The 26,710-nt window shown below is 49.1% G+C and overlaps 1 protein-coding gene across 3 annotated transcripts in view; it reads right to left on the reverse strand.

Annotated features, from left to right (window-relative positions):
• Nucleotides 1-26,710, reverse strand: part of C1H4orf50 (chromosome 1 C4orf50 homolog) — a 109,163-nt gene that overhangs the window by 15,471 nt on the left and 66,982 nt on the right. For all 3 annotated transcript variants that reach the window (XM_064488204.1, XM_064488196.1, XM_064488202.1), the window contains one exon: nt 6,452-6,535. In XM_064488204.1, the coding sequence (XP_064344274.1) occupies nt 6,452-6,535 (84 nt within the window). Of the gene's footprint in view, nt 1-6,451; nt 6,536-26,710 lie in introns of those variants that run through there.

The raw sequence follows: 26,710 nt of genomic DNA on the forward strand, positions 1-26,710 counted from the left end.
AGGGTGTTCGCGATCTTCCCTGTCGCAGGAGGGAAGGGGCCGGGTTTCACGTGCGCCCTCGCAGGCTGCTGGTCCTCCACACGCTGTTAGTCTCTCTACTTTCACACATGCCGCTTATTTAATTAGCTCAGCAGCAACGCCAGGCGATTATCATTCCTGTTTTACAGATGAGAAACTGCTATTCAGAGAAGTCAAGCACCCTGCCCAAGGATGCAAGCAAGTGAGCTGGAATTTGAACCTGGTTCTGTCTGACTCCAAGTCTAGTAAGAATGATGCTGAGGAGAGATGCTGAGGACTGCGGGGGTGGTGGGTACGTACTGAGTGCTAACGCTGGGCCAAGCACTGAGCCCGGCACTTTATATGTTTTACTAATTTTATACTCAATTTAATACTCATTGAGTATTAATTTAATACTCACCTAATACGAATTTAATACTCCTGACAATCCCATGGGGTCGCTACTATTATTATCCACTGTGAATGAAAAATACTGCAGCCGTATCAGTAAACAAAGGGTGCTGCGGCCATCGAGTCACCAGCCACTACTGCCACCCCGGACAGTGAGCCAAGGGCACTCAGGATGCGGAGAAGCAGGCAGCCCAGCCTCTGCTGCCACCCCCAGTGGTGCCTCCTGAGGGAACTCGGGATGTGGAGGAACAGGAGACTGGCCTTGGACAGCTAAGGTGCACATCAAAGCAATGATTTCAACAAGCCCAGACCTTTGCAGCTTCCCATATTTGGAAAGGTGCTAAATTCCTTAACTCGAGATAATCTGGTTTTCTTTAATTAACAGTAATCTTTTGATGTTCTGACTACCTGGTCCTTGTTGCAAAAGCTCCTATATAGCCTGGCTCCTCCCTTGCCTGGGCAGAATAGTCTCTTAGAGCGATCTGAGAGGCTGTGTCCCTGGCTCAAGTCTTCAGGAAGTCTGCCGAATACAATGTAACTCTCAACTTGTAGGTTGTGCATTTTTCAGTCGACATCACTGTGCTCCTGTCACTGGGCCAGATGCCTTGGGGATTGTGTATTTCAGGAAAGGTGACAAGGGGCTGTTACCTGACGCGTCACACTCCAGGTTTACTGCTTTGTGCTACCGGTTCAGGGCTCAGCATGCAGCACGGTGGTGATGTGTGGACAATAGACACGGACCAGACATATGGAGGCTTCCCCTCAAGAAGCATAAGTGAAATGTATCTTTAGACTTGATACTATCTGAATTTTGTTTTTAATATGCTTATTCTCAGAGACCCTAAAAAGGATGACTTCAGCTCTAAAGAATGAAGATTTTCCTAAGAATTCTAGGTCTTTTGAAATGGACTAGGCTGCCAGTGGCAATTGTGAGCGCTCTGTCTCAGAGATGTCCGAGTAAAAGCGACAGAAGTGCTAAACGCCTAGGATGCAAGAGCTCTGGGCTTGAGGGTTGGTCCCTCTGCAGAAAGGAGACCGCCAACTCCAGAGAACAGGCGGATACATATTTACAAGGCGGTGAGGAAGAGAAGGGCAGCCCTGGAGACTGGGGCTGGCCTGGGCTTGTCACTGGCTGGTGCCAGCAGCTGGCAGTGCTCACAGCCAACGTGCCCTCCTGGTGAACAAAAGCCACCTCGCAGAACATCAAGATCAAACCGGAGATGAAGCCAGACCCCAAACCGGAACGCTCTGCCACCTTCTTTAAGCACAGGCTAAACCGGGTCGGCACAAACCACAGAAATGACCAGGCGCCCCCTATCCTGGCTGCATTCAGCTCTTAGGGCCGCTCTAATAAATTACTGCAAACATGGTGCCACAAAACCACATAAATGTTTTCTCCTACCGTTCTGGAGGTCAGAAGCCTGAAAAGGGCCACACTGGCTAAAGTCCAGGTGTCGGCTGGGCTGTGTTCCACTGGAGGCTCCAGGGCAGAATGCATTTCCTTGCCTTTTCCAATCCAGACAGCTGCCTACATCCCTCGGCTGGTGGCCCCTTCCTCCATCCTCAGAACCAGCCATTGGCTGTTGAGTCCTTCTCATTCTGTGTCACTCTGACACTTTTTCTCCCGCCTCCCTTGTCCACGTTTAAGGATCTCAGTGATGACACTGGGTCCACCCAGATAACCAGGATGGTCTCTGCATCTGAAGGTCGGTTGTTTAGGTACCTTCGTTTTCCTTGCCATGGGTCATAATGCCCTCACAGGTCCTGGGACATGTGTGGGGACCGTTACCCTGACTCTGCATTGGCTACTACACATGGGGGCTGCTGCTTCTCCAGTGCATCCGTACTGTTGCTCAATCAAGTCTTCCCCGATATGAGATGAAATTTATTGAGGTGCTCAGCCACAGACGGACCCCTGCTTCCTGAGAGCATCCAATCCAGAACAAAGCCCTTCTTCCTTGAAACCTCCCTCCCCCAAACCACCTCCCAGAAGCCCAAATCTTGCAGTTAGACCCTTCTAGTGTGTTCTAACTGGATGTCCCACATTCCCCGTGGTGGGTATCCTTTCGTCTCACTGAAATGAACCCAGCTTGGTAGTGACTGGCAAGCTCCTGGTGGTCTTTGCTGGGTGTACTGGCATTGGCAGCAGCTGGGGTGAGAGGGTGGCGTGTGCACCTCAGCTGTGGAGGCAGAGGCTGGAGGGGCCAGCGTGGCCTGTGGCAGAGGTAAGGAGAAAGATCCTGGAGGCCGTGACTTTCAAGCTGGGTCTGAAGGAGAAGCAGGAGCTTCTGGATGAGAAACCCAAGGCGAAGAAACCACGGTGCGGAGGCTGGGGACGTGGAGGCGGACACTCTCCGGCTTGGCAGGGTCTGAGGTTTCAGGGGCGCACCGGTGACCACCTAGGAGCCGCACGGCTCTTCAGCATCCCATGGGTGGAGGTTGGGTGTCACCCCCTTGGACAGAGGAGGAAATGGCCTCCAAGGGTTACAGGACCCAGGGCCAGTAAAGGGAGGATCTGGGAAGGGCGAGTGCAAGCCCACCGCAGAGCCAGAGGGGGCACCCCCCAGTGTGTAGGCAGGGCCTGGCCCCCGAATAACAGCCCATCGGAATGGCCGGGCCTCCTCCCTCAGGGAGGAGGGGCAGAGGCCCCCAGTCAGCAACCCGGAACCAGAGGGTCTGTGTAAACGTGGGTGAGCAGCAGGGAGCAGCTGTCCACTTGCCGGTTCACACAATGTCAGAGGAGCCGCGTTACAGATGAAGATAAACGCCCTGCTTTAGATCTGGTGAGTCTCAGTTGCACTGGGGCATCCGAGCAGGACGAGGAAGGAGGCGGACGAAGGAACGGGAAGGCCGTATGGCTGGGGTCGGATGCCGGGCTGAGGACCAAGCCCCAGGGGAAAGAGCATCAGGAGGCAGGAAGGAAGGGGCAGCGAAGAGGCGTGCGGGTGCCACCGGGAGAGGGCGGCGTCGGGGCCGGGGAGAGCGTTCTGAGCAGGGGTTCCTGTACGAGCAAGGCGAGAGGCCAGGCCCACGGGGGCCAGGAGGTGGTCTGGGGGCTGCCCAAACGGAGGTCGGGGTGGGAGCGGTGTCTGAGGAGTGGGGCAGGGCTGTGGAGAAGCCAGGCAGAGGGGATCCAGGAAGCGGGGTCACTGGGAGCACAGACCCTGCACGCGTGGCCGAGGGAGGAACCCGGACGGTGAGGTCGGGAAAGCTGGGACTTCTCTGTTTTGGTTTGTGTTTAGGCTGAGACATGGGAACCAGGGGTTCAGGAATGCTTGAGGGCAACAGCTGGTGGCGGGAATTCTGAGAGAAGGCACAGGACAGGGCAGAAGTGGAGGGGAGGCAACCCCTCCCACAGTAACTGCACGAAAATGAGGTACACTGGGGAGCCGTGTGGATGACCTCCAAGACCCAGGGTCCCGTTTTCTTTGTGAAAAGCTATTCCGGGCAGAGGGGGCCTGGGGAGCACGGGGGCTTGTGTAGGAAATGGTGACCGTTCCTTCTGCCTCCTGAGAACCAGAATATAAATAAACCTGACCCAAGGCCACAGGGCCAGGCAGGCCAATGGTCACCCTGTGGGCAAGGCTGCACCAAAGGAGGTTCTGCTCCCGGTGATCCCATAGGCAAACAATCTGTCACTGGAAACGCTGACAGAAGGGTGGCTGCGTCAAACAGACGGGTCCCCGTCCCAGGCATCCCCAAATTGGGTTTCTATGACAACCTGCCTCTGACCTGCATATCCCATATTCAGCAAATCGTTTTCTGAGCATGAGGCCCCGTAGTCTCAGAGAGACAAGGAGGTGTGGTCCTGGCCCTAGGGAGGAGACCGAAGAGAGACAGACACTCCTGCCAGGGTTTAGGGTGAGGACGGGACCGGGGAAGGCGAGGCCAGTTCAGGACTCCTCCTTGGGTACCAGGCATGGCTTCTGGAGGTGGCCACACCTCGTGAGAGTTGGAAGTGAGATGGTGTTAGGGAGGCTAAGGAAGCTGGGCACGAGGTCTTGGGGCCTGGGCGAGCTGGGAAGAGCCGCAGCTTCGGGGAACGTTCCCAGCAAAACTTAGAGAGGCAGGGAAGACGGTCAGGCAGAGTCACCTGTGGATAGATGGTGATGGTTGTCACGAGGCGGGGCTCAAGGGAACTTTCCCTTTACCGTATGTGTGTATTTCTGTCGGGTTTATGTTTTCATAATAAGCACGTATTAATTTGGTAACTGAAATATTCATAATTGTCCAAAAAATGGAAGCAACTCAAATGTCCATCAGTTGATGAATGGATGAAAAAGCGTGGCCTGTGCACACAGTGGATTATTATTCAGCCATAAAAAGGGATGAGAGACTGATGTTACAACGTGGGTGAACCTTGGAACCCCGTGCTGAGTGAAAGAAGCTGGACACCAAAGACCAGATATGCTATGATTCACTTTAAAAGAAATGTCCAAAAGAATGAAATCCATAGAGACGGGAAAAAAGATTAGTGGTTTTGAGAAGCTGAGGGGACCAGGGGATGGGGACCGGCTGCTTAGAGGGTCTGGGGTTTCTTGTTAGCATGATGAACAGGTTCTGAAATTAGACAGCGGTGATGGCTGCACAACATGGTGAATACGCTCAAAGCCACTGAACTGTGAACTTAAAAATGATTAGAATGATGAAGTTTACGTTATTTACCTCAATAAAAAAAAAAATGAATGAACGAGCAGAGCGTCCGTGCCCTCTGACCTGGAGACCACATTTCTGAGCCAAAGGAAGGGCTGAATAAGCCGATTGAAATAAGCCAGTTTATAAGTAGAAAATGCCACACACCCCCCACGACCACCCAGCCGGGACACCTGCTCGTTGGCCTTAGGGGGAAGCCCAGTGCCCATTCATTAACTTTCTAACTCCTTCAGTCGATAAATATTTGGGGGGCGCTTTCTAAGTGTGCACTTTTCGGGTGAAATGCATGGAGGCCCTGAGCTCTGGGATCTCCACTGTAGAGGGGAAGTCAGACAGGAGCAGAGGCACACTGTCAGCGGCCACGAGCACTGTGAGAGCCCTGGGAGGGTAAGGGAGGTGCAGAAGGACTGGTGTGCTGTGTCCCCTGGAGCCAGCTGTGCCTCGAAGCCAAAGGATGGATCATCCGGAGCTGACTCGGCGTCAGGACCTCAAGTCTGGTCTCCTGGCAACACATGAGTTGGCCGCATGTGTCCAGGGCCACCGTCAGGACTCTGGTGCCTCGAGAGTGGAGGTCTTCCAGACCCTGCTGCCTTCTCCAGACCATCACTGAGCCCCTGACCACACCCCCTCCAGCCACACTCAACTACTCCTCCTCTTTTTAGGCTCTGGCTCCTATAAATTTTGTTCCCTCCACCTAGAACTTTCCTGCTTTCTACCCCTGCCCTCTGCCTGAGAACTTTTCCGGTCTCTATGTTTCAGCTTAGACATGGCTTCGTCCAGGAAACCTTCCGCAACTACACTGCCGGTCCGGGGCCAGGCGCCTTCCTTTGGCTCTTAGCACTGGTCACACAATATCACCATTGTCTGATTTCAGCTGTGTAAATATCCCTGAGTGGACCCTGAGCTCCGCCAGGACCAGAGACCTGCCTGTCATCTCCTGAGTCCCACTTACAGCTCAGTGGAGAAGTCTGCAAATGTGGAGCTGAAATTAACCCATGGAACTTGCAACATTAAGGAACGTAAAGTTTATAATCTTCCATGAACGTTAAATGTTCATAACACACCTGATCATTTAACTGAGATGGAGCTCATTAAGTCAACAGTAGATATAAAATTCGTTCACAAAATTTCCCTGAACAATGTGTCTTAATTCACTTTCATATTCAGTGAGTGTCTACCGTACGCAGGGTCCTGGGATGTGAACCGCAGAGTAGTTAATCTTACAAGGTCAAAGGTGAAAACAGTAAACAATAAACAAAGATCTTTGGTGGGCTGGCTCTCTCCCTCTCATAGACACACACACACACACACACACACACACACACACACACACACACACACACGGGCGCGTGCAGACAGCACCAGGGAATGCTGGGAGCAGACGCAGTACCTTTGTTTGCTCCGACCGAGAGCTGTAGGCAAGCAGCCGGCAGGTCCCCGCGCACGTGGAGAAGGCGAGATTCTCCGTGAGCTTCTGGAGAAAGAGGGGTGGGCAAAGCATGAGCTGAATGCACAAACCTCCCACACTTCCCAGTGATGAAACATTTCCCTGGGGCCGGGAGCCGTTCTTACTGTGGAGGACACCCTCCATGTCACTTTTAAAGGGGCAATGACTTCTGACATACAGACACAGTTCCTTATAGTGGCACCTCCGAATTAATACGTTAAAATGCCTTTTAAAAATTACTTTTTCCCCCACTATAGAATTTTTATGTGCACCTTAGGCTATTTGGGGGAAATAGATAAAAACAAAGATATTCGGGGAAATAGGAAAAAACAGAAAATAAGTCAGCTTCCCAGAAAATACATTTGCATGTGTGTTTTCCACAGAACCAAGATCATAAAATTTCACGAGCGTTTTGACTTAGCATTGTAAGATTTCCTCAAGGCATCGTGTTTGCAGCAGCCATTATTAACAGTTGTATGATCTGCTGGTTCATCATCGTATACCCACCTCCTAACACTGTCCTTAGTACACAGTCAGCACTTAATAGATATGTGTTGCATGAATGTTAAATGGCTGATATTTCACTGAGGGGATAGATCGTCATTTACTTAACCATTTCCTGCAGTTGGACATTTAAACCGTCCTGAATAACTTGCTGTCATAAATCATATTGTGATAAATTGTGCAATTAGTTATATTTGTGTCTCAGTGACCAACTAAGGAGAGGATCTTCCCCAAGGGTTATTACCCAGTCAAAGGGTAGGAACATTTTTCAGGCCACTGGCTCATCTGTCAGCAAACATTTTTTTCAAGCCAATATCTGCCTTATTTTCAAGGCTGGAAGTTGTGTAAATACTCCTTTATCCCAAACCCAACACCAAGGTACCTGGAATTTACATTTTGTTTTGCAAAAGCAAGTAGCTTTTCCTTTAGGAATAACATTAAATTTTCTCGACTTCGATGCCAATATGAAATATACACTTCTGAAAAGCCCAAGAGAACTGACTCAGACGTGGATTGCATTTTAACAACAGTGACTTGGAAGCAAAAGGACAGAAGGAAAGGCAAGAAATTTACAAAACAGAAAAATCAAAGTGGGACACTTAGGGAGAGGAAGCTTCTGTCTGCTAAGCACGTCTTGAGTAAATACAATGGTAGAAACTAGAAGTTTCTAGAAGCTTCCAGAAGCTGGAAGCTGTCTGGAGCACTGCTTGAGCCAAACCCAAAGACTCCATCAGTAGAGACCACCATAAAATTGAGAGAGAGTTAAAAGTTCAAAAGCCTGAGCCAACTACCTTATTCTGTTATCATCTAACAAAGGGTAATTCAGTGCTGAAGACGTTGGATCATTAGGGGCTGTTGTCACAATAACCAGCCTGAAATATTAGCGACCCTGCAGTGAGTGAACGTCATTGGGCGCCACCAGAGCAGCGCAGATTCGGGTGACTTTTACGTGGTAGGTTTATAGCCCCGTGAATGTTTATGGCCTGTAGTTTTTGCTCTGTGTTTACAGGACTTGCACAACGCCTCCAGGCGTGGCGACAAGCAGGTATCGCATGGAAATCGTTGGGTCCCAGGCAGAGGCGCCCATTTTGGGGGCGGGGGTGGGGCGCTGATGCAGGACTGGAATCAGGGGAGCTGGGGTCCCTGTGTAACTTCCATTTCTTTGAAAATAGCGACTAGTGATAAGAGGCAGCATTGCTGGGTGTGTGCGCTGTGCCAGGTGCTGTTTGAAAAGCTCTCCAGCGCCAGATCTTGACACCCGGGTCCCACCCTGGGTTGTATCATCTCAAACTGACTGGCTTCAAGTGTTGGCTCAAACCATCATCAAACTCCTCTGAGCCTTTTTCTTTTCAGTTGGCCCCCTATAAGGCTGCCAGGACGGTCAAAACATTGCGATTTTGTAAACCTTGAAATAGTAGGCAATTTTAACCATTGTAATCAGCATGCATCTGAGCGGCCCCTCCCCAGCGTCACACTAGGGAGACAGATGCAGCAGCTTTGTAATGAGTTGCACGGAGCAAGAGCCCCCCCATCCCAGTCCACCTGGGGAGATCAGATTGCTACTCCAGCGCCTGGGTACCCTTCCAGTAGGGGTGCAGTCAGTTCCAGGCATCTGTCTCCCCTGGGAGCATGTGAGTCCCCTGCGGGCAGGGACCACGTTCAGATTCAACCCTGACAACCATGGTGCCCAGCCAGGGCCTGGGACATGCTCAAAAAAATGTTGAAGGGCATAGGTGGAAGGAGAGAGGTGGGGAGGGGACAGAGGAAGGAAAGGAGGAGGGACAGCCCCAGGCAAGATTGCATCAATGCCTTGTGCTTAGTGAGCAAACGGTTCAGCCCAACTGGTATACTCGCAGTGAAGCGGAAGTGCCTGGGTCTGTTCCAGCGGGGGGAGAATGAAAGCCTCCTGCCCAGATTTCACAGGTCACTGGAACCCAGCTCTGCCAGGCCCGGCTGAAAAGACACTCCCCGAGTCTGGGACTGAACCGAAAACACCCCTCAATGAGCCCGGGGGCCTCGCTGTCCAGGCTGTTTGGCTGGTGCGTTCCCATGACCTCTGTGGTTCATATCCAGTGCAAAGGAAGGAGAAAACAGACGTGTCTCCTCGGGGGTCTGAATGGCGCCAGGAGGAGTCACGTTTGGCTTCCTGTGCAGGGGGACACACCCTCACATTGGTGACCACTTTCCACTTTCAGTCTCCCGGGGGGGAGGTGGGCTTACTGACCAGGGTTCTCACTTCATGGAAGAGAATAGGGGCTTAGACACAGAGAGTTATTTTCTCTGAGGTTGTGCAGCTCTTAAGAGACCAAACAGAACTAATAACCTGCCTCTTTTGACCCTGAGTCCTCCATGGTTCCACTCTCCAAACACCAGCCGCTGACTCTGCTCTCATTCTCTCCATCCTTCTAACACAGCAGCCCTCCGCCACTTCCTACTCTCTCCACAGGAAGACTCATGCCCACCTCCTCCAGGAAGCCTTCTTGGATTACACACGCCTGCTCCCTCCATCCACCCACTCATCCCCTGGCTGGATCCAGGCCTCTTCCTCTGGGCTTTAACACAGAATTCACCACCTTGTGTCATCATTGTCTAAATGTTATTTCCTCCCTTTGTTCATTTATTCAAGAAAGTTTACAGAGCACCCAGAGAAAGGGAGACAGAGGCTGGGCAGTGAGTCGAACTGTAAGAGGCCACCCAGGAAGCTCGGTTAGAAGCCGTGCTGCTCAGTGTTCGCCCACTGAATATCTGGACCCCCGAACACTCAGCTCTTTCTAATACCACGACTTTCTGGGGCCTCATTTCTGCAGTGTTTGGACTTCTGCCCATCTTCCCAGGCAGGACGGCAGATGGAACTGAGTAACCTGCTAGGTATTAGGCCAGTGGCCACCTGTCTTCTCAGGCAGATGAACCACACCCACAGGACTTAGCTGAACGCCCCAGAGAGCAGGGTTTCATTTGCACTCTAGCACTTTCCATCCTTGGTCCGGTAGTAGAGCCCCCACACGAGCAGGGAGGCTGGGCTCTTTTAGAGGATCCACCTGTCAAAGAGGGCACAGAACTCCCAGATCCGCCACCACATAGAAAGCAGCTCAGCTCTTCGGAACCTCAGCCTCCTTCGCTGCAGGAGGACGTTGCCAGCTCGTGGACTGGTGCAGACGATGCGTTACTGACAGCTAGCACACTGGCACACAGCAGGCACTCGAAAAATGGCAAAGAGATTATCATCATTATTTGTAACTGTTATCCTCTTGACCTCTGCTCTAGATAAGCTTTCATAGGGAAGTCTCCTTTCAGAAGAGCTACCTCCCAACCCAGGGACGAGGAGGAGCGCCGAGGCGAGAAGTCCTGCACCGGAGCCTGGTTTTGCTGCATTGATCATAAGCAACTCAGTAAGTTTAGTCCTTTTTCAGTCCTTCTGCAACTCAGTTTCCCCATCTGTAACATGGGGATTGTCTGACCAGCCCTCCTCTCCCACAGAGGGCAGAGGAGGATCAGATGCAGTGGGGCACAGGAAAACACTTTTTTTAAAGTGCTTTTTAAAATTCACTTCACAGAATACAAATATACGCTGGTATGGCCCTGCTTCAAAACTCTGGGTGGCTCCCTACTGATTCTGGGAGAAGATCCAAGCTCCAGAGGCTAATGGTCCCGTTCCCAGAACTTTGTGACTGGGGGTTTTTCTACTTCGCCAGCCTCTTTGAGTGGTCGTTCCTGTCTGCCCCCCCCCCCATTCCCACCCCCACAGTCTCCATCTGCCACCGCCGGGAACTTCCATGACCTCTCCTCTCCCAACACGCATCCATCACATCAGGCTACACTCCAATTCCTCGCTCATGTGACCAGAGTCCCTGAGGGCTGGCGCTGTCTCTCTCATCCCTGTGTCCCTAACACCAATACCCGGCCAGCCCGGACTCGCTAAATGTCTGCTGCTGGGATGGAGGGGGTGGGGGCTGTCTCAGGCAGGGCTGTTTCACCCTGTTCTGTCCTGCAGTGGCTTCTCCCTGCAGGGCTCAGGCGCTTGTGGGGCAGCAGCGAGGTCCTCTCCGGCCTGGACCCACATGGAGGACCCATTCTCAAGGCAGGTGCTCCAGTAGCCCTTAAGTGGTCCCCCTTAAGACAGAAAAAAAGCCAAAAGGCTGGGATCCTGGTGGCAAGCCTGCAGTGGGGAGGGGCAGGAGGAGGGCGTCAGGGAAGGAGGAGACCAGAGAGCAAGGGGGAGCAGAGGAGGGAAGGGAGCCAGGGCCGCCTTCCCTCGGTCCCTCTAAAACTGGAGGAATGACGTCGTTGGTTTAGGGGTGGAAAGTGGACTCCAGAACCAGCGCCCTCGCCACCTGAGCCCCTGGACAATTTACTTATCATCTCTGACTCAGTTTCTGCATCTGCAAGAAGGGATGATCAAAATACAGGGCCCCACTGGGTGCCCGTGAAGGTTAAATGACTAAATAAATAGTAATGAGTGCCCAGCACCTGGGGAGCCCACAGGAAGTGTCAGCAGCTCTTCTTCAAAATCATGAATCATTCAAACGCATTGATCTTTCACATGCCACCGCTGCCTTTATGATCCTTCTGTCCAAATACCATCCATACAAAAATTTCTGCAAGTTTCCCTTTATGGGAAAGCTCAACACAGAATTGAGCTTTAAAAAAAATCAATCTCCACTCCTCTACACAAGAACTTTCACGGTGTCTCATTTCCTGTAGAATCCCAGCTCCTTGGTCTGGCCTCTAATGTCCTCTGTGATCTGGCCCAGTCAGCTTTGCTCTGTGTCCTGCTGCTTCTCCGTGAGTCCTCATCCCAGCCGCACCAATCCCTGGCACATTCCTTGCCCATTTCTTAGCTTCAAGTCATCTGCCCCCATCTCACCTACCCATCCTTATCCTCATCTCATACGTCATTTCTGCCCCCAGACCGGGAGGAGCAAGTCTTCCTTCCACATGTGGATCTGGGAGATTCCAGGGCCTGGGAACAGGATTACTTGTAAATAATAACAGTAGTAGTAATAGTAGTGAGGTGGGAAGCCCCATGAAAAAGACCGGCAGGACCCCCAGGCAGGGCCACTACTCTTCTGCAGGCACCATCCAGTTCCCTGGCCCAGGGGCATTATCTGGCTTTTTAAACTCTGAAACAGCTTACTTCTAAGAAAGTGGAACTCACTCCTAAGATTTTATTGGTTCCCTGAGCTAACTCCTGATTGGTCCATTTCCCTCACTCCTGATTGGTCCATTTCTACAAAGCTTGTTCCTAATTAGTCACCTTTGTTATACCTCATTTGCATATGATGTTGCAAAATGTTGTAAAGTCTAGACTGGTAGCCTACAAAAGCCTGTGTAAACCTAAAGACGGGGTCCAGAGCTTAGAGCGTTAACTCCTTTGGGCCCGCTAGCGTAATAAACCTGAGTTCTCCAACTCTCCAAGTGCTGCTTGGTCTCTCGCCAGGATCCAGGTTGCTGTCACAACTGAGCTGTCACACTGAGCTGTAACACACTTTGCTGCAACAGTAGTAATAACAATAATGACATTTACAATAGTAACATTTGTGGCCAATAATGTGTTTTCACCTTTATGGGCCAGAGATCATGCAAGCATCCTCCCATAGCCTGGGAGGCAGCATAGTGTTGACTTGACAGCGTGCATGTGGACCTGGACCACCTGGGTTCAAACCTAGCCCCCCACGTTCTGGCTGGGGGATCAGAGCTGTGCCCCCGGGTGACTGCTGTGCCTCCTTTTCCCAGCTGATGCACGTGCGTGCCAAAAGCACTGCTTGGCAGGCAGAAAGTTCTAGATCCATGACTGCTGTGATTGAAGGGTGTTATTTTTCCCTCCCAGCAGCTTTATCAGGAAACTGTTTTGCAGAAGAGGGAGCTGAGGCTCACAGAGATGAGAGACCATCAGGGGGGCAGGGGTGGGTGCAGAGAAGGTGCCACATGGGATTTGGAGTCAACCCTTCGGTTAATCCCGGAGCCTGAGCTCACTCATCTTGGAGTTGCCAGCACTGACTGGATTCTTCCTTCAGTGTTTCCACAGGATGAGCTTGTGATCACCGGAACTCACTGGAAACACAGAATCAGACCCAGATCTACTGCCCTATTTGCCCCAGGTGAGCACGTGCACTTTGACCTCTGAGAAGCACTGCCCCATGGGCCAGGCATTCACTACCCTGTAAGGCAGTGGCTACTTTAGTTACCACCGGGCTCAGGACATGGAGAGCATCAGGCTGAATAAGAAACATTCATTAACTGACCTCAGGAGGCAATATCACAACCTCCAATTAAATTCCTAATATCCTCCTTCCAGGCATGGTCTCCTGTGTTTAGGACCAGACTCCTGAGCAGATGGAGATGGTCCCAAGTGGTGGTCAAGGCTCTGAACTGGAAGCCTGGGCTCTTAGGTGTCCAGCCATCCAGTCTCCATTCAACAGATATGTCCTGAATCCAACCTTGATCTGGGCTCCATGCAAGGTGTGAGGTTGTGAAGAAGACCAAGGAAGACTTCAGCCTCCCCCAATGTGGTGGACGGGATAACCTTCACGTTGTTGGATAAAGCTCTTTGTAAGCATCTTCTGCATGAAGGGTTGAACTCACAAGCCAGTAAGGGAAATCTGCATGAAAGATGATGCCCCGGGAAGGCTGCACTGAACCCTGTAAGTTAGGGGAATGGAATTTAACACTTATACAGAGAATCACAGACCTGGAACTGAGACCACCATAAAAATGAAGACTAGTCCCTCAGCAAAAGAATAGATCAGATGGGGAAATTCTGTTTTTAGCACAAGAGATCACAAGAATGCTTGTCTGAGCTCTAGGTGGGAAAAAATACCTCCCTTGAGAGTATGTGAGAATAGGCCTGCATCTCGTGGGAATGTGGAGTTAAACTCATAGCATCCAAACGGCCCATAAGCCTCCAGTCAGTAAATGAACAGAAAAAGGTTTCCTGAGCCAATGAAACTCTGGTTATAAAACTCCTAATATCCCTAACGCCCACAGGCCTGTGATATTTCTGATGCTTCTGGGCCAGTAATACCTTCCTGAAGTGCAGAACGGTCACATGGTCTAAGTCTGAACCCTAACAGTCTGAATACAGTCTTCGTGCTGCAGAAGAATATAACAAACTTGAAGATTCGTCTGAGGAAATTATTTGGAACATTATTTGGAGAGACAAGAGTTGGAAAGCATGAAAGAGAGGCTATGAGCCGCTGAGAAAAAATGAGACAGTCCAGCAATGTTAATGTGAGTTGCAGAAGAAAAGAAAGGAAAAAGGAAGGAGGGTAATATTCAAATACATAATGATAGACTTTTCCAGAAATGCTGAAAAATATAAATCCTCAGATTAAACAATCAAAAGGTCCAAATAGGATAAATAAAAATAAATATGTCTTATAGCAGAACTTTATAATCCCAAAGACAAAGAGAAGATTCTAAAAGCACCTAGAGAGAGAGAAAGAGACAGATTAAATAAAAATAAATGGCAGTTACACCAATAGCAGCTGTCTTGATAGAAGCAAGAAGACAATGGAATAACCTTGTCATATTACCAAGAATAATTGAGGATCTAGAGTTCTGTACCCAGCTAAAAGATCATTCAATAGTGAAAACAAAATAAAGACATTTTCAGGCAAAGACTGAGAAGGTTAACTGCTAAAATACCTTGCTGATAAAGTGCTAGTAATCAGGAGGCTCCAGGGGGAACTAAACTGAACCCAAAAGGAAAAAATAAAATATAAGAAGGAATGGTAAGTAAAGAAATTGGTAAATTTAAACAAGTATTGATGATATAAAATAACAATGACTAATTTGAGATGTATAAAAGTAGAGCGGAAATATATTACTGAATAATATGAAAGATGCAAAAAGATGTGTGATAATTGAAGCCTTCTAGGATCCTGTGTACAGGAGGAAGGTAGAGATATTAGTCCAAGGATGCACAGTGAAATGTTAAAAGGTAGTCACTAAAAGAATAGAAATATAATGTATACTTGAGGTAAAAAGGGAGTAAAGAAAACTTAATCAGTTTTACAGAAAGAAAGAAAAGAGAAGAACAAGAATCATAGCAAAGGTAGGGTAAATAATAGGCACAAAACAAGATGATGGAAATCAAATGTACATGTTATTATAATAATTATAAATGGACTAAACTCTCCATTAAAAATACATGGCCCATCCTATTGGATTTCTAAAATACAGCGATGTGCTGTTACCAGAGACATATATAAAATGTAAGGACAGAGAAAGATTGATTATTAAAAAATGGGAAAAGTTGTACAAAGTAAATGCTAATCACCAAAGAAACTCAATGTAGCTATTTAACATTAAACAAAACAGACTTGAAAACATAAAACATTATTAAATATAAAGAGGGTCACTACGTAATTGTAAAACAAAGATTGATAGCATGATAGAAAAATACTAGACTTATATGCACTGAATAATATAGCCTCAAAATACACAGTAAAATTTAAGAAAATTGGAAAGAGAAATTGCTTAATCTATACCATAGTTGGATGATTGAATACCTCTCCCTCGGACTTTGACAGATCAAGCATACAAAAGCACCAATAAGGACAAATCATATTTGAAGAACACAATTAACAACCTTGATATAATGATATATAAGAGTCTAACACTAGCAATAACTAAGTACATCATTTTCAAGCACACATGGAACATTTGCAAAAAAGTGATCATAATCTTGGCAATAGAACAAGTCCCCACAAGTGAAAAAGATATTGGCGGGGGGGTTGCAATCAGTTTACTAGGTCTTCTAAACAAGCCATTTTTCTCCCTGGGCCTCAGTTTCCTCAAATGAGATAGTTGAGCTGATTCATCCCCAAGTCTCAGGTAGCTGCCTTATTTTTAAAACTTAATTGAGATCATCCTCAGTTTCAGTTCTGCTAAATATCACCCGGATCAAGACCAATTCTTCTCTCTCATTGTAAAAATCTGTCAAATCCCTTTCATAATATAATATCAGTTTTCTTTTCGTTTTTATAATTTAAGACAAATGACACCTCTTTCTGCCTTGGCTTCACCCTAATCTTCCCAAGTTTGCTGCTTAGACAGATGGCCCATTCATCAAATAGCGTGCCTTCCTCTGTCTGCTCATGTTTATCTGCTTCTTTGATTTATGAAAGAAATAGAACAAATCAATCACCATGCAGCCCCTCAGTCATTGTCCACAACCACGCAGCACGCTCTCACGCCGCCCTGTCTCCACTGCTCTCTCCCCTCCAATTCTTGCCCCACACAGGATCCAAAATGGTCTTCCTAAAACACACAAAGGCATTCCCTGCTGGAAGCCCCCCTGTGGCTGCAAGGGGGCCATGAACTCGAATACCTACAGCAGCCCAGCAGTGTGCTCACTCGGTGCTTTCCCTGGTACAGCCTGGGTCATTTTCTTCTCAGCATCCAGACTATGGAAAACTCTGCTCTACTGTAAAAGGTTTTCTTATGTGTTCATCTACTCCCCACCCTGCACAGCTTTAGAATCTGGCAAATGTCTGGAGGAGAAAATGAACCAGGTGTTTGACTCTCCGGCCTCCATCTCTAATTTTGTCTCTCTGGCCCCATGAGTGGGTATCTCTGCCTCCAGCAGCAGTATCCAGTGGACCAGGCCTGGACTCACTGCCTTTCCCCCAGGTTTCAAAACAAAACAAAACAACAACAAAGAAAAGCAGCAGCTGGCTCCCCATGGATCTCCCCTCTCCAGAAGCTGACTCCCGTGGTCCTCGCTGCTTCAGCTGCTCCCTGAGGATTTCAGTGGATCCTTTTTATATTTTATATAAAACAGCCTTTCTCATTGTTCTTGGCAGGAGTAGTTGTCTGCTGCTAACAACTCCACCCTACCCAGGACTGCACCTCACTTTAACCCCAAACTCACTGGCACCAAATGTCCAGAGGCAGGAGCAATGAACATGGGCAGAAAGTTCTGTGCCCACATCCTCCTGCATTCTGTGGCCAAAACACCACAAAGTGACCTCATCGAGAGCTCCCACAAGACAGACTGTGGCTAGGCCATTCTGTTCCCCCTGTTAATTCAAGCCCCCTCAAAAATCATGCACCTCTCTCTTCCTTAGCACTTGAGGAGACCCTCATGCCTCTGCTGATATCAATATATTTCTCATCAGCGAAATCAACATGATTTTGCCATCCTGTTGTACAACAGAAATCGTACCTCTCATCCATGATTCAGCTTGCTATCATGCATTTTCTTTGACTCCTGAATTTCTTTCTGTAAGAAAGAACCTTAGTGCCCTCCTCCCAGCCCCTACTTTGCAGGCTAACTCTCACTATCATTTTTAAGGATCTGCAGACTTGGCTGGAATATTCCTAGTACAGTGAAGTCCTCAATGCAATAGGGAGCATACTTTGTTGTGTGGATAATGACATGGAAGTCAATGTGCCTGGCAAGGTAGCAGGGCCTCAGAAGATGTTGAAGCACCTGCTCTCTCTCTTGGATTGCTGCTTTGAGACTTCCAGGTGCAGAGTCCTGAGCTAGCCTCCTGGAGGATGAGAGGCCATGTGGGGCAGAGCTGAGCACCCTCGCTGAACAGACCAGCCCACTGATGGCTGGTCCCAACCACCAGACATGAGGCTGTCTTAGACTACCCAGCCCCAGTTGAACAATCTGATGAGTACTGTCACATGAATGGCTCAAGTGAAACCGGCAAAAACCTCACCCATATAAGTAAATAAATAAAATGGTGGTGGTTTTAATCAGTAAGCTTTGCGGGTTGTTTTTTCATTCACCAATATCTAACCAATAAAGCTTCCTTCTGTCAAATTGTTCTGATGATGATGATTTACATTAACTGAGTGCTTCCTTTGTGCCAAGCTCTAAGTGTTTTCCAAGTTTAAAGCTCTTATAATTCTTACAGCAACCCTATGAGTTAAGAACCATCATTGCTCATGCAGAGACTGAGGCCCCAAAAGATGAGGCAATTTGCCTAAGGTTGCACAACCAGCAGATGGCAGAGCACAGACTGGGGCTCTGGTGTGCTGTCCCCAGTCCCTACTTCCTTTGCCACTGCTCACATCACTTTGCTCTCATCCTGGAAGCCTCTCCTCCATACCTTCTCCCCACCTCCTCTTAACTTCCCTCCAGGACCTGGATTGGCCTGACCCAGACTAGCCTGACCCCAGACCTAGACTTTCCCTAGCTAGACGTTTGCTGAGTCTCTATTCTGGGTCAGGCTAGAAGCTTTCCAGAGAATGCCTGAAAAACCAGGATAATATAAAATCCTTAAAAATATGCCCAGTGCCTAACCAAGCATGGCACAGCAGCTACTGAGAAACGTTTTAAATAACAGGTTTTTTCTGCTTCTAAAAATGGATATATGTTTATTCAAGTAAATTGGAAAAATACAAGAAACAAAGAAACAAAAACACATGGAAGGAATGCCACCATGAGGAGACGTTCGCTTTCAACATGTTGACGTTTATCCTTTATGCAGCCAGAGTTTTTTCAATTTGAGCTCAGGCTGGGGGGAGTGATATTTAATAGAATCTCCCATGCAACCTTGCAATGTCATCGCATTGTCTTACAGGGACAGGAGAGTGTGCTGGTTAAGTGGCAGATTCTGGAGCTAGTCCCTTAGGCCACTTTGTAGATGTAGGCAAGCACCATCCCCATCTTACAGAGGGGCCGAGGGAAATAAGGACCCTCACTCTAAGTCAGGAGCTGGGACCCAGATTGGCCTGACCCCAGACCTAGACTTTCCCCAGTTCAATGTGGGGCCCCCTCCCACCCACATCTCCTTGGGGATGGATGTCCCCCAAGTCTCCTCCAAACTGAAGACCCCATTTCCCTTCTTCATCCTTCTTATGTCTTGGTTTCAGTCCCCCAAACCTCCTATTTACTGATGTTTATTCTTAAGAGTGGCTTTCAGCTCAACTGTGTGCATATTTATGGCGTGCTGGGCATCCGCCAGGTACCAGGGGAGGGGCGGGCTCTCAGGGGAAATCCCAGTCCAGCTGCCTAAGGAAACTGTGGGGAGAGGTGGCAGCTGATTTGAAATAATAGGGGGTAGAGGGTGGGTTACCAATGGACTGAAAAGGCCTTTATCCTGCACACTCCGGAAAGCAGAGATGATCAATGCCAGAAAAATCAATTGTAGCATCTGGTTTGCTCAGAGCTAAGATCAGGCAGTGTGTCTGAGGACAGGTCAGGAGCTTGGGGTCAGACTGGACCCAAAGGGGTTGGAATCTCACCTTTGTCAATCACTGCGTGACTCGGAGAGTGACTTGTCTGCTCTAAGTCTTGGTTTCAGCATCTGTGAAATAGGAGGTGGTACCAGTTTCTCGGCATCATTACACAAATTAAATGTAACAACGTGTGGAAAGGCCTTGAAAAATGCCCAGCATAAAGTCAGTAGCTGGTGGGGCTTAAATCATTTTACCAAAAATAATACAACTGTCAAGTATTTGGTGAGGACTTGCTTTACGCCAGGCCCTGCTCTAAGCACCTACATATTTAGTTCACGTCCTCCTACACGGACATAAGACAGATTCTGTGGCTTATCTCCCTTTCATTTGAGGAAGTGGAGACACAGGGGGATTAGGTCAACCTGCACCTTGGGGACCCGAGGCGGAGCAAAGGGGCGACTGACCAAGGGAAGGAGCGGAAGGCGTAGCATCAAGACAGAATGAGTGCCCCGGAGCAGCCCGGCATGGCCCCCGCTCTGACTGGGGGGTAGAAACGTGCCCTCTTAATACCTTGGCGGACCTCCCGGAGCCTCCGCCCTCCCAGGCTGTGCTGCACTGCGCTGGGGACAGAGATGAAAAGGTGGGTCTTGTCTTGGGGGAGCACGGAGCCTTGTGGGGAGAGAGACAGGCAGGCGACAGGACAACAAAGAGCAAGGTGGCCGGGACAGGGCTGATCGGGGCCATGGGACGTGGAGTCTGGGGAGCGCAGCGGCACCAGACGGAGGGTCTGGGAGGACTTCTGGGGGCTGGGAGGTGAGAAGGGGGAGAGCTAACACTTTCCAGGCACTGACTATGAGCCAGCCCCTCTGCTCTAATTCACTCGCTCTTATGAAAACCCATTTTACAGGGAGGGAAACTGAGGCACAGCCCCCTGAGACACTGGTCCAAGGCCCCATAGCTTGTGAGAGTAGTGGCTGGAATTCACACCAAGCACATCTGGCCCCATAGCCCATCCTGAGATTCATAGAATAAATCTTGATGAAAGACGTGTGGCTCCATCACTTGATCTGCACGGGGAGGTGCTCTGGGCTGAGAATTTTAAAACTCGTCCAGTGAAGGAGAGGATCTTGCTGGGTCCTGGGAGCCCCAGCCCCCACCATGTTGAGAGCTGAAGCAGAGGGCGAGGGGTTTCCCTTCATAAGCAGCATCCTGATTAGACAACCCAGCAACCGCGTGACATCTCGATCCATCTTCCTTCAGGGGCTGTTCCCAATTTAGCTTGGCACACAGATTCCCCTGGGGCTGAGTGGGCTCCTGGTCCCAGGTCAAAGGTTTGGCTAAAGCCAAACCTCTGGGACTCACTTCATCTTCCTGCACGTCATCTTCCCCAGCATGGATTAGCCTGCCGGAGGTCCGGGGGAGGGAAAGCCCTATGTTGTATTCACACACGCGCTTCGTGACCCTGCACGGAGCATCTGTGCATCGGGGACTCACAGAAGGGCCCCAGGCGGGACAAAACCAGTCTCTGAGCACACCGGAGCTGCCACCCTAAGAGTCACAGCTCAGACTCACCTGGCCATCTGCCTCCTTCCGAAGCCTCTTTCTTTCCATCTCAGTGGCTTCTATTAATCATTTGAAGGAGACTTGAATTTTTCTTGAGCGTCTACTCTGTGCCGGGCTCAGGTTGATGGTGGCCAGCTGAGTCTCCCATCTGTTCCTTCGCACTCTGCTGTCCTCCCAGCCCCCAGCTCTGTCCATTTTCTGGGCCCCAGGAGGCCGACCTCTAAGACAACCCTAGGAGGCTGCCCTTAAGGGTGACCTCTCACTTGGTCTCTGACTTCTGGTTTGGTTTAGCCAACGAGAGGCACAAGGAGGAGTGTGGAGGGAAGCAGGAGAGAAGGTTCCAGAATTTATTCTCTGCTCCAGCGGGAGCAGGTCTGCAGGGGCAGGGCATCTGTCTCACAGCCTGGGGGCAGCAGCGCCCTCTCCTGGTCCTGTAGCCCTCGGGTGGTACCTGCTTTCCTTCTTGCCATCCCCTATCCCCTCCCCTCGCCCCCCAACAGTAAGTACACGCTCTTCAGTTACCCTTTTTGGGGCGTCTCCTCTTTCCTGCCAGGAACCAGCCTGTGAGATGAAGAAGTCGCCCTCTGTGACCTCAGACATGACCCTCCCTTTCCCATTGATCCAAACTCTACCAGCTGGAGAGTCGGTTGTCAAGTCCCCTTTAGGGGTGCAGACACGGGGAGAGGAGCTGCAGGACCATCACCTGTCACTCCCGGAGAGGTGGATGTGGTCAGGCGAGAGGCACAGGCGGAACAAGAAGTTTCCTGGAGGGAAAGACCTAAGTAATTGGGATGCTCGGGGTGCCTTGGGGCAAAAAAGTGAGGCACCGAGAAGTAACCAAGTGAACCCAAAGTAGAGCACGAGGTCCAGGCGTGACAGCTGGGCATCTGCGCCCACGTGACAGATGGGAAAACGGAGCCTCCCCCAAACCACGTGACTGGTGAGCGGCAGGGGCAGCCTGGCCTGGGAGCCCTCCCTGCACTCCAGCCCTGGGGGCCTCCCTGTCTGACAACCTCTGGTCCCTCCCTCGGGCACCTGTGGGGTCCTGGTCAGTCTCTTTGAAGCCCCACATGAAGCCGCGTCCAGGCTGTAACTTAACACTCCCCCGAGTTCCGGAGGTGGGAACCACCCCCAGGAGCCCCAGCTGGACTTGTCCCTCTGCGATTCTGATAGGATCAAGGCTGCTTGACGTGCCTTCTCTCTTTAAAAACTCAGCTTAGAAAGTGCAAATTGCAAGCTCCCAGTCCACTGATCTTCACCATAACCTCTGCATGAGATGAAAGGGAACCAGATGTCACCATTAAAACACCTATCCCAGACCATCATATAAAGAACTTGTCCCCACAAACTATCCGATTACCTGGAGGTATAAGCCACACACGAGAGACCAGACAGGCTCGCGGTTCCTTCTCCTTATGTACCAGGTTTCAGAATAAGGAGCTGGTTCCTACCACCCTCCAAAGATCATCAGTGGGGTTTGCTTGTTTTGTTTTGTCTTGTGTCATTAAAAAATCATAAACTTGGGGGGAAAAACCCTCTTCCAGGCATCCCATTTCTGGGCAGCCATGGGACCTTGTCAATAACCTTAATGCCCCCAGCACCTTGTCTCTCCTTTGGTCTGTGACCCCCAGGGGACAAAGCTTCATCTTTCTAACCCCAGGAAGCACCCAGAGCAGGCGGTCAGTAACTACTGGGGCGTGAGTGAGTTGAGTGAGTGAGGGCATGAGTGAATGAGTGATGAGGAAACAATGAGTGAGTAAATGAATGAATGAGTGAGTGAACGAGACTGTGAGTGAAGGAGGGTGCACTCTCACAAAAGCACGTCAAAGCTTTGTAAGCTTACAAAGCACGTAAGCTTTGGAGGGAGATGAAAAGTAAATAAATGGAATAACTAGCTAGTACGCAAGGGGAAGTTCCTCTTGGTGGAAGTATTCCAGCTAGTAACTGAAGAAGAAAGGATAGACTATCTCTCATCTGTAACCATGAGTGAATTCACGAGTCTCGGCACTCAGCATCAGCAGATGCCAACATCACAAAAGGAGAATCAGCCAGACACGTGCCTCCTGATGGAAGAACAAAACGCCAACCTTAAAAGAGTCCAGAAGAAAGCCAGCTGAGCCTGGATCATATCACCACTGCAGGTCCAAGAGCCAATTCAAGGTTACATGAGGGACAGAGCAACATGGAAAACAACACCTCAGGACGCACTGGTGAGAGCCTGCATCGGGAACTGCAGTGACCTGCAGTGACAAGTGACCTGCTTTCTTCAACAGAATATTCCAGGAAAATAAAAAGAGTGGGAGGGGGAACTTATAGGTGAAAAGAATTAAAAAGCATACCACAGGTGTCCACTGATGGATGGATAGGTAAACAAAATGTGGTCCATGCATATAATGGAACATGACTCAGCCTTGAAAAGGAATGCAATTCTGACACCTGCTACAACGGGCGTGAACCTTGAGGACGGTACGCTGAGTGAGCTAAGCCAGTCATAACAGCACAAACATCGTACAATGCTGCTGACGTGAGGTACTTGGAGGAGTCAGATTCGCAGACAGAAGATGGAACGGTGGTCGCCAGGGGCTGCGGGCAGGGAGTTGCTTAACGGGGATGAGGTTTCAGTTTGTGAAGGTGAAGAAGTCTGGAGATAGATGGTGGTGATGGCTGCATAACAACATGAATGTACGTACTGGTTAAAATGGTGAATTTTATTATCTTTTACCACCAAAAAAGACACACCAGCCAGTCACACTGGAAAGACCTTATTTAGATCCTGATTCAAACCAACTGCAAAAAACTGTAACTATAAATGTATAAGATAATTAGAAACTTGCACATTGATTGGCTATTGGATGAAATTAAGGAACCATTTACTTGAGGTACGATGACATTATGATAGTTTAAAAAATATTGATGAATTAAGTGATAAGTTGTCTAGTACTGCAAAATAAGACGTGTCATGGGATGTGGGTGGTGCACAGGTAAAACAAGATTGTTCTCGAACTGGCAATTTTTGCAGCTTAGTGACATTTACGTGGGGTTCCTTTGATGAGTCTGCCTACTTTGGTAACGATTTGAATTCTTTTGGAGTAAAATGTTTTCCAGAGTGAGGTTAAATCTCAGTCCTGTCTTACTAGCTGGGTTCTCTTGGGCAGCCTGCTTCATCTCTTTCTCCTGCATTCCTTCTTCAAGTAATTTTCCACTCAAGATGCCACCTGTTCTGCGCAGCATGGCATAGGTAAGCGCACCCCTCCTCATTTCCTGCCCCCGTCTCCCCCTCTTCTTCCTCTTCCTCAATCATGACTTGGAATTGCACCACATATGAACCTGTGTAGAGCCCTTCTCTCCCCTCTGACTTGTCCATAGCTGTGTGTCCTGCACCAAGAAGGATGCCTGGCACATAGAAGATGATCAGTAAGTATTGCTCAAATGAGTGAAGGCGTGAACCATCTACCTATTAAGTAACAGCTGCCCCTCCAGGCTCATGGGTGAGATGAAGCCCTCAGCCCAAGGTCCAGCCTGGAAGAGATGCTAACTGAGCACTATTTCCCTTTTCTTCTCTCCATCTTAAAAGTGGTGCAGGCTTTCCTTGCACTTTATCTTCCTGAACTCACACCTCCTGGCTGAAAGACTCCGTGTGTGTGCGTGTTAAGAAAAAACACAATATAAAATTTACCATCTTAACCATTTATAGATACGTGTATCACTGTGCAACAGATCTCTAGAACTTTTTCATCCTGCAAAACTGAAACTCTGTACCCAGTGAACAACCATTCCCCACCTCCACCCCTGGCAAGCACCGTCTACTTCCTGTCTCTAGGAATTTGTCCCTCCTAGGTGCCTCTGATAAGTGGTGCATAAGTCATGCGGTATTTGTGCTTTTCTGATCGGCTCATTTCACTTAGCATAATGCCCTCAAGAGTCATCCGCATTGTAGCAGCATCAGAATGTCCTTCCTTTTAAGGCTGAACAATAGTCCACTGTATAGACAAATGGCACTTTTCTTTATCCGTTCATCCGTTGACGGGCACCTGGGTTACTTCCACATCTTGGCTACTGTGGCTAAGTCTGCCGTGAGCACCGGTGTGCAGATATATCTCTGAGATCATGATTTCAGTTCTTTTGGATGAATACCCAGCAGTGGGATTGCTGGATCATATGATGGTTCTACTTTTAACTTTTTGAGGAAACTGACTGTCCTTTGAGAGTCCCTCCAGAGTTCTGCGTCTTTGGGACTGTGACATGGACCAAACACTTGACCTTAAGTACAACAGCATGGGGGGGGGCAACTTGCAACCCCCCAGTGAGAAATGTGATGCTAGGAGAGGCTGATGATTTAAGGAGCTCAGAAGAAAGGGGAGGCGTTGACTTAGTAAGAAATGGAATTAACCTGATCGAACCACTTGGCAGAAGCCTTGGGGTTCAAACAAGAGCAGTCTACACCTTGGATGACAGCAGACGCAGAAGGCTCTCTTCACCTAAAAGGGCCAGGCTCCGGAAAGCACTGGTGGTGAAAGACTTTGAGGTTTCACAGGAGAAAAAAAGGTCAGGAGAAGAGAGGCTGTGAATGAACCTATGAAGATGCACATACAGATTTCTGTAAGTGATCAAGAGAATGGTAAAGAAAATGTATGAGACGCAGAAACCATTGGCGAAAGGTCGGAGGGATGGATAAAACCTCCCCTCGTTCAACGGAAACTTTTCAGGTTCTTTCTTCATTAAATTTTCATCAAGATGCCAATGAATTTGCTCTGTTTTGTTCCTAACAGCACGAACAGTGAGGTCATGCTTAGGGTCTTTAATACCAAATCCAAATGCTCAATGCCCTCCTGATTTTATAACTGAACAGTTGATGCTACCTGAGGTCGAGGCCAAGCCCACAATCATTTTCCACTTGGTTTTTAGCAGAAGGACACTAATTTGGTTTGGGGTACCATGTATCCAATTAATAGACTATACCCTCAGTTTCCTTTACAGCTAAGTGTGGTGGTATGACTACATTCTGGACTTTGGAAAATATTAGTGGAAAGTGCTTAAAGTGTTCCTTAGGGAGTCACTTCTGCCATCACCCCACCAAGTCCATCCTGGAACCTGGACTTGATGGCTGACACTACAGCAGCCATTTTGGACCATGAGGTGACTTTGAGAATGGAAGTTTTTAGTTGAGATGTTAGAGAATAAAGGAGGAGCCTGATGCCCATGGACACCCCCCCCCCCCCATAAGACCCCTGGATGCTCACTGCTGAGGTATGTAAGAAGCTTCTATTGCATTTAAGCCATCATTACTTTGGACTTCGTTATATGCAGCCAAATCCATTTTCAACTGAAACACCCTCCCCCACATGTTAGGGCCCATCCTGGTCTCAGGGTCACAGGGGAAATTGGACACTTGAGATGGAAAAAGTCTGAGATGCTTTTATATCAACTACCCTGACTTTTTTCTTACCATTCTCCCAGTCTTCAGGGCTTACAGCCCACGCTCTGCCCTTGATAACTTCCTGTCAAATCAAGTCATCAGCCTTTCTTAACTCCTCCTGCCCCTCCCTCCTCTCAGAGGCAGGAAGGAGGGCCTTTCTCTGGCCTCCAGAAGCTTCCATGTAGTGAATGATACCATTCATTCCATCCCCTTATTTCTGATGCTGGTCCCTGAGGCTCTCCCTTCCTGAAAACCCCAGCTCACTCATTTTCTCATTATTCCTAAGAAGAGTGCCTCGTGGTTTGCACTGACTGAGAAGTAAGACTGCACGTGCTAAGGGTCATCACTGGGGAGGAACTGTGATATTTCCTTTCCCTGTTGTATTCAGTGCATACCTATAAATTATGCTTCTATCACACAGGCCTGTGCCCCATGGAAAGCTTTCCCCTGCATTTCAGCCCATGGAAATAGTCCCATACAGGGTGGGAATCAGGAGTCCCAGGCTTCATGCCTAGCTCTACCCCTGACTTCCTGTGTGTTGAAGGGAGCCACTCTCCCCTTCTCTGAGCCTTGGTACTCTC

The sequence above is a fragment of the Camelus dromedarius genome, chromosome 1 (genome assembly GCF_036321535.1).
Source record: "Camelus dromedarius isolate mCamDro1 chromosome 1, mCamDro1.pat, whole genome shotgun sequence".
Classification (NCBI taxonomy): domain Eukaryota; kingdom Metazoa; phylum Chordata; class Mammalia; order Artiodactyla; family Camelidae; genus Camelus; species Camelus dromedarius.